The 8306-nt window shown below is 59.9% G+C and overlaps 1 protein-coding gene across 1 annotated transcript; it reads right to left on the bottom strand.

Annotated features, from left to right (window-relative positions):
• Window positions 1-7578, bottom strand: LOC139041642 (ral guanine nucleotide dissociation stimulator-like). Its single transcript, XM_070495121.1, has 12 exons — window positions 7460-7578; window positions 5887-5972; window positions 5460-5821; window positions 4460-4675; window positions 4011-4114; window positions 3413-3482; window positions 2566-2634; window positions 2048-2122; window positions 1429-1461; window positions 934-1055; window positions 637-728; window positions 1-302 (listed from the first exon to the last, which is right to left on the bottom strand). The coding sequence occupies exons 1-12, from the start codon at window positions 7576-7578 to the stop codon at window positions 241-243; spliced, it is 1410 nt and encodes a 469-aa protein (XP_070351222.1). The 3' UTR covers window positions 1-240.
• Between the last annotated feature and the right edge of the window lie 728 nt (window positions 7579-8306).

The following is an 8306-nucleotide window of genomic DNA, read 5'->3' as shown; positions in this document are numbered from 1 at the left end:
AGAAAGAAGCAACAATTTAATATAATACTCAAACGGAGCATTTACCATTGACAACAAAATATGGCCCCGCCAAATAGGGAAATAGGTGCTGGGCAAAAGGGGGGAGGGGGAAGAGGGGTTGGTGCCTTCCCCCGTGGCCAACAGGGGACCCCAAGAAATGGATCACAAAGTTCTCCTCATCAGAATCAGGGGAGGTGGCCCTGTGCACCCTGAGTGTCAACGCTGTGTCCCCGCTGTAGCTCAGCTGGTCTCAGGAGGGTCATCGACCACCAACACTGGGCCCTTGGTTGGGGGTCTGGTGTCTGGAGAAAGAGAGGCATTTCCTGAGCGGCCTGCCCTGGAACCACAGTGCACACCCCATCCCGGCCCCCACTGCGCTCTGTGCTCCAGCCCTGTGCTCAGTGCTCAGTCAGCCAACAGCACCCCATCTGTCCCTGACACAGGGGCTGATATTTAGCGTCACCCACTTCACAGAGGAGGAAACCAGTCCCAGAAACGTGAGTGCAATCGCCCAGGACGGGACTGCTCAGCAGTGGAGCCGGAGCCCAGGGCCAGCTGTCTGCCTCCCCAGGCCCACGCTCAGCCTGAATGTTTCCTGAGCCCATGTTTTCAGCCACTGACGGTCTGGACACTCACTCTTGCCTGAGCGGTTCTTCTTGCCTTTGAAGAAGAGTCGAATCTTTCTGACCCAGTGGTATCGGGGCTCCAGCTGGCAGGACAGGCTGTAGCTACAGGACAGAGCGGAGCTGGGAGCTCTCAGGAGCCACACATCACATGTGCGTCCTGGAGCCTGCCAGCAGCTGGAGTCGAAAGGCCCCAGGGGTTGCCATGCAATCAGATCAGGGGCTGACCATGGAGCAACGGCCATGGGCTCTGGAGCTGGTCAGCAGAGAGAGGCTGCCCTGCCCTCCCCCAACTCCTGACCCGACTCACCTCTCCTCCTTGCTCAGGGGCTCCACGGCCTGGAACCAGGCCCCAAAGTGCTCGTCAGGCTGCACGGTGTACAGATTTGCAGCCTCCTGGAGCAGCTCGATCTCCTCCATCAGTTTGAATTGCTAGGACAGAGCAAGCACAGGATGCCCACAGGGCCTGAGTGGGGGACCCTGCAGGGCTCGTGGAGGGGCTGAGGAAGGGGGCAAGGGGCCAGTCTGGGGCCTTTGCCCACTTGGGAACCCTCCCTCCCTGCGATTCCAGTCAGGGCTTGCCTGCTCTCACACTTGGCCCAAAATAGCTCCTCCTCCAGGAAGGAGTCTTTGATGCCAGCCCTTCCCCCACCCGCCAATGCCATAGGATCCCTAGCTCTGTATATCGAACTGTGCAAATAAATGTTCCACCCTGGGGATTGGGCCAGAGGGGGTCCTGCCCACTGCGGGGGGGTCTCTGATTTCCAACCCCCACCCTCCCCACCAGAAGGCCGCAGCCACTTACCTCATTCCATTTCCGACAGTTGAGCACGTTGCCCTGGAAGGCAGACAGCCGCAGTCCATCAGAAACAGCCCCCTTGGGCCAGCACTAGCCCCCATCCACACCTCTTGCAACGTTGCACTACTGCCAGTGGGCAGGCCCATCCAGAGCCCGGACTTGGACCTGGGCCAGTCTCTGGGCTCCAGAGCAGGGGGCGCAGAGCAACTGAGGCAACAGACCTTGTGACCCAACCCTCTCTGATGACACGTGGGGAGACTGAGGCCTCAGGCAGGAAGGGACAGCTCAGCCTCTGATGTGCTTCCTGACTGGGAGGGGCCCGACTTCTCTTCCATCACTGGCAGGGCCAGAGGGAGAGGCTGAGTCCAGCTCAGACACCACCTCCTGCGGCCACACAGTCAGGCAGCTCTGAGCCTCAGCCGCCCAGGGAACCTGGACGGTGGCTTATGCAGAGCCTGCGTCACCCACTGGGGAGATGGGCCTGACACCCCAACTCCCACGCGAGGCTGGAAGCCCTGCTGAGAGGACCTTTTCCAAATGCAGAGAGCTCAGGGCTCAGGACAGGACTCTCTCCTCCCCACCGTCAGGAGCCTGAGCCCCCGGACCCACCTCCGGGCTCACTCACCTCCACATAATCCTCCATCGTAGCGTCCAGCAGCTCCAGAGAACGGAAGAACGTCACCAGGGAGGGGACGACACCCTGTGCCGCCATCGGGATGGGCATGGTGATGAGCTCCCGCTCTCAGGTGCCCCCATGAACCTTCTCCTGAAACCCCTCAGCCCAGCCTCCTGCCCACCCCACGCTCCCACACAGAGCAGCCTAGGATCCTCGGGACACCCCAACACACACAATTCCCTCCCCTGCTCCCCTCCAGGAACACCAAACTCCATCAGTCAAGTCCCAGGGCTGGCTGTTGGCCCCTCCCAGGGGCAGTGGCCCCTGCCCTTCCCCACCCCAAATCTGCCCTGCTGCCAGCCCTTCCAGGCCTCCTCCTGCTCACTGCCACTGCAGGCCCGTCATGCTTGGCAGCCACAGCAGATTCGCCTGAGGAGGAAGGCCCCTCTCCTGAGGGAGGTCTCCAGCTGGGAGGGGGAGCCCCCTCTCCTCTGACTCCTAGGCCCCTCCCCCACAGTCACCCTCACCTGCTGCCGCAGCCTCTCCTGGGCTCCCTGGCGGGCCCTCTCTGCAGTCTTTAACACGGAGGTCGCCTCCTGTCGGGGCCGAGGACAGGGTCAGTGCGCCCATACTCCTCTCTGCATGTCCCCCAAGGCCCCTGATCTCAGACCCTGGCCATCGGCTCCAGTCCCCTGCTGCCTCTGCTGCTCCAAACTGCAGGGTGCTCTGATTCTAGACCAGTCCCAGCTCCAGGACTCAGTCCTGTGTGACCTTGGGCCTGCCCAGGCCTCCCTGGCCCTCTTTCCTCAGCTGAAAAGTGTCAGGAGAACATCACCTGCTTCCAGGAGTCTCCTGAGGACTCAGAGTCATCTGCGTGTCATCACTGCTCTCCCCTCACCTCTGGAGGAGGAGCCGGCACAAATCTCCTTGCGTTCCTGTCCTCCCTTGGATGGTAGCACCCCGCTGGGAGGCCTGCACCGCTGATCATTTCCCTCCACTTCCCAGAGGAGGAGACGGAGGCCCCCAGAGGGGCAGCGACTGGCTCAAGGACCCACTGGGAGAGGCTGCTCCCCGTGCCAGCTACAGGCCCTGTCCCCGCTGCCTTCACCCCAGCCCTGGCTCCAAATCTGACCAAGGCCCCGACCTCTGGACTCCAGGGGTGTGTCCAGACCCCAGCTGAACAGACAGGGAGGGGGAGGGCAGGGTGTCTTGGGGGACCTGGCCGAGTGGCCCCGGCCTGCCCCACCCTCACAGGGCTCTCTGACCCCCAGCCTGGGCCGAGCCTTGCCATAGCCTCACCTCCTAGGATCCCCTCGGGATGCTCCCCTCCCCTCTCCTTCTGGCCTCCTTCCAGATCTCCAGCCACCAGGTTACCTGCACTAGCAGCTCCCTGCTCACGCGTTTCTCTCTCCTGACCCACTTCTTCCAGGTTTGAGAACTCTCCCTGCGGGGTGGGGAAAGCAAGCAAGCAAGCAAGCAAGAAAAACTGTGGGATGCTTGAAGGCAAGTCCCATTTATTTGAGAACCCAGCAGATCCAAACTGCCTGGGGCCTAGATGAGGGATTTCACTGGGGTGTTCTGAGCTCTAAGGTCCCCATGAGACTGCCGAGGGGCCTCTCCTCTTGTCCCTTGGGGCCTCCATTCCCAGATGTCCCAAACAGATCTCTTTGGAACAGTGTTGGTTTCAGCTGCATAGAGGCTTCTGTTGCTGCAAAGGAAACACCTGAGGTTCTCCACCTGGGCTCAAGCCAGGATCTGGTCTGGAAGGAAATGAATCCCTGGGACAGAACTGCTGGCCTAAGGGCGCTGAGAGACTCAGAGACCCAGCACCCAGGTCAGTCCCTGTGCCCGGTGTTCGCTGTCTCCCAGGTGGTCTCAGCTGACTTTGGGGGACATGCTGGCCCAAATCAGGCTGCCTGGGCCACCTCACCCTCATGGTGCTTGGCTGGAGAGCAGACCACCCACTACCCACCTGGAAACTTGTCCCCAGGTGTCTTGGAGACGGGCAATGGCAGGGCTCTGCAGGGCAGAAAGGATTGTGTGGAGGGAACAGAAGTTCCCGAGGCCTCGACACTCCTGGGGAAGCGAAGAGATGGAGCCGTGAGGGGGAGCTGAAGCTCTGCTGCCTCTGGTTTCTGTCCCCTCATGGACTTCCCCTGTCCTGGAGGAGACACATGCCCAGGGAAGCCAGGGAGGGCACACCTGCCACCCGACGAGTAACACTGCCAGGCACAAGGATTTGTAGTTCAACACAAGGAAGGAAGTGAGCTTGTCCCCACTGGGACCTCAAGTCAAGGTCAACGTGGCCCTGGCATGAGGGTCAAGGGACAGTCCAGGGACTAAGACCTCAGACTTCAATCCTGAGAGCTGAGAAACAAGAGGCAATTCCCACACATCCAGACAGGGCGTGCCAAGGCTTACCTCAGCCACCCTGATCCACAGCTCAACCACCCTGGCCCTGTCCTGCGCTGTCATGCTCGCGTCCCCAAGGCAGGTGACGAGGATGCAATTGGCCATGGTGTTGTCGTGCATCACAGTGTCACGGACGGTGGGTGCCAGGGACTCGCGTTCCCTGTTGTCGCGCTCCGACCAGATGGAGCCGAGGCAGTGGGCGGGCACCAACGTCTTGAACAGCTCCTGCAGAAGATTCGGAGTGTCACCCGGTCCTGCCACACCCCAGCTCGGCGTCCACAGTCTCCCATAGGCCCAGGCAGGGTGAGATCAGAACTGGAGCTCAGGAAGCAGAGCATGTGGCCTGAGGCTTGTGGGAGTCCCTGGGTTTTGTCTGTGTCCACTGAATGCACCCAGTCCAGGATGACCCTGGACACAGGACCGTGGGGAAGGGAGGGAACATTTGCTCCCAGCCCCGTCTCACTTCCTCCAAGCTCCAGAAGGCAGCCCACACATGCCCACCAGAAGGGCCATCATCCACCCATCCCAGTGCCCCTCGGGTCCCACTCCCCATTCCCATGCACATTCCCCCGAGGCAGGGACAACCCCCAGCTTTGTTTGACTGTCTCCACTGGAGTCAATACACATCACCTTCCTGCTAAGTGCTGAGGCTGTCCGGGCCACCTGCGCAGATGGGGGATCCACCCAAGGACCTGGCAGCACTTCAGTGAGTGCCCATCCCCCACCAAAGGGCCAGACTCTGCCCACCTTCCACTCTCTCCCACCTCATTCATCGGCACAGCCACCCTGTACAGCAGGTGCTGAGTGTCCGTCTCTACCGTCCCCTGTTCGCTAGGGGACAGCTAAGGCTTGGGGAGAAAGAAAGCTGCCCAGGTCACAGTGTTGATAAGAGAGGGAGCAGGGATTTGGACCCAGATCATCGGAATCCCGAGCAGGGAATGGCAGGTGTGGGGCGGCTCATGGCACCGGGAAGGCAGGGGCCACCCGCCCCGCGAGCTCCTCTGCTCACCGCAGCCATCCTCGTCAGCTGCTCTGCCACCAGCTGGGGAGGGAAGTCCAAGATGTTCAGCTTCTCCTCCCGCAGCTGGTCCTCGGTGGTCACGGCCCAGGGGCAGCTGGGCTCTGGGGCTGCCTCTAATGGTGGCCCTTGCTCTGGTCCTGGAGTGGCTGACTCAGGGGCTGCTGGCTCCAGCTCTACCACACGTGGTGAGACTGGAGGTGCAGCTGGCTCCAGCCCGGGGGCTGGCACTGGCTCTGGCTTTGGAAGTGGCAGGAGCTTTGGAGCTGGCTCTGGAGCAGGATAAAGAGAAAGTTTCACCCACACACCTGACGGTTTCTGTGCCTTTCCAAAGATAGGAAGGGCTCCACTGCCTGTAAGGGAACGCTAGGCCATGAACCTCAACACAGACAGTCTTCCCAGACTCCAGTCCCCTCACCTTTCCGTTCAGCCTCAATGACCTTGAGATGCTCCAGGTGGCCTGGCAGAAGGTAGGCATGGCCCTCCACGTGGGAGCCACCAAAGCTGACGTGCAGAGTGGCCAGCTGCAGGGTCCAAGAGGGAAACCGCAGGGGCTCCCTGCAATCCTGCCCTTGGCCCAGCCAGGTTCCCAGCAGGAAATAGATAGCACTGCGGGGAGGCAGATGGGCCAGAGAGTCAGTGGCCTGGCCTTTCCTTAAACACCGCCCTCCCAAGGCACTCTTGTTAGCATCTGCGCCCCTGTGCCAGACCCTCCCCCTCCAGAGGAGGGCCCCATCCCAGCCCTGAGCCCTGGCTGGCTGTCCTGGCTGTGGCAGGCCTGCTCATCCAGCAGGCTGAACACAGAGTCTGTGAGAGTCTCTTGTTCCCACTGACACTCTCCTCCCTAAGGGTCTGGACACAGCCCATCCAAGCCCTGCATGAATGTGGGCCACTGGAATGAAGACTCCAGCAGATTTGGGAGCAGCTTGCTCACACACCTCCTACTATGGACCTGGCAGTGGTGCTCACAAGGTGTGCATGTGGAGAAAGGGAGGCAGGAGGAGCTGGGACTCTGCTGGGAGTGGGTCTCTAGGGGACAACGCAGCCCAGCCTCCCTTCCAATTCTCAAGGGACCTGGGACCCATGCACAGCTCTCTTTGAGTCCAGTCCTGCCGGAGTGGAAGCCACCAGAACTCAGCCCTCCCATGGGAATCACAAGATGGGTGAGATGCAGGGTTCTCCCAGGCCTGACCCAGCCACAGCCTCCATCCTCTCCCCGCACCCTGTTTGCTAGAGACAGGAGGCCCTCCTTCTCGACCCAAAGACCACTCACTGTGGGAGGTGGTCCTGTCCTCCAGCATCCCGCACGCAATGGGCCAAGCTGCCTCCATGTGTCCCAAAGGGGATGAGGGCATCGCCCGGGATGGAGGGTAGATGGGACCTGTGAATGATGTCAAGTGTGACTGTCTGACTCTCAGAATAGAGGGGAGGCCCAGGGAGGCTGTCTGCTTCAGTCACTGAGTGACACTTAGTGTGTCCAGAAGTCCTGCTCAGAGTAGGTCCTTCATAGACATTGTTGAATGACCTCCAACCAGAACCACCCCAGGTGTCTGAGTGGGCCTGTGGCCCCTCTGTGGCCCTAGAGATCCCTAAGTGGCTACACCAAGGACGAGCACCAGGACCAGCTGGATGGCATCTCAAACTCCTTGACAGGGTGCTCTCCAGGTGCTTTTCCAAACTCAAAAAGCCACAAGCCAGTGAAGGGAGAGGAAGACTACTTTCCGTGGGGGACAGAGAAATAATCACCACCAGCAACCACAGCATGGCCCACCACCCTCTCTGCAGAGCCAGGCACCAGGGCAGCACCTGGAGGGCTGATCCCATTCATCCCTGGGAGAAGCCTAGCAAGTTCATCCTCTCCCACCCCACGTTTCAGAGGAGCCAACTCAGGCTCAGAGAGATATGGTGACATTCCCAAGGCAAGACACACAGCTGGCAGTGGGCAGAGTCACCACTGTGCTGAGGAGGAGGCAGGCAGTCACCTGGGAAACAGCTGCTCCAGGACCTGGTGGGCTGTGCTGGAGCCTGAGTAGCTGCAGAGGGAGGTGATGACACTGCAGAGCACTCTGCTGGGGAAATCTGGCAGCACAGACTCTGAGAGCCTCTGCATCGTGCCTGCCTGGAGGGCACGCATCCTGCAGGCCTCAGTTATAGACACAGTGGACTCATCTTCACCTGGGTGGGATGAGGAGGACACAGGGTCAGGGCCACCACTGCAAACCACCAGCGTTATCGAGGTCTGCAGCTGACCCAGGAACTCCTAGCCCCTCCCAGACGTGTGCAACAGGAGACACATGAGCTCCCACACTCAGCAAGGTTCTGGGCTCTCAAAGTACAATCTGACTTTGGTCCTGCAAAGGATTCCACATTGATCTCCCTCGAGGCCATTTGCTCGCTGAGGGACAACAGAGCTCCCTCTGTGCAGAGCACCAGCCCAGTGAATCCTCAACAGACACCCTCTCTCTAGAGAGGAGAACAGAGGCTTAGGCATGCCAAGTGGCTTCTCTAGGTCCTGTGGCTCAGAACTGAGAACCGCCCAAAGTGAGGGCTGAGGGACATCCCCTCTAACTGCCTGAGGCTTCATCAGACCCTGACCTGGAGGGAAATGTTATGTGGCCACCTCACCCCTCCCAGGTCTGGAAACAGTGTACAGGGCAGTGACACGTTCTGAGAATCCCTTTGACTTTCAAACACGCTGATGGTTATTTCTTTTACATTAAAGGGAGTTTGTTATCGAGGTTTCATTTTCCAAAAAAGGCAAAATTCAAAGATACTCAGGGCCTATTGGGAAGTGACAACGACATCAACGTTTTCTCTAATCTTCCTAGGAAAATGCAA

The sequence above is a fragment of the Equus asinus genome, chromosome 22 (genome assembly GCF_041296235.1).
Source record: "Equus asinus isolate D_3611 breed Donkey chromosome 22, EquAss-T2T_v2, whole genome shotgun sequence".
Classification (NCBI taxonomy): domain Eukaryota; kingdom Metazoa; phylum Chordata; class Mammalia; order Perissodactyla; family Equidae; genus Equus; species Equus asinus.
The sequence above is the reverse complement of the archived record's forward strand: the minus strand, read 5'-3'. Positions and strand labels throughout refer to the sequence as shown.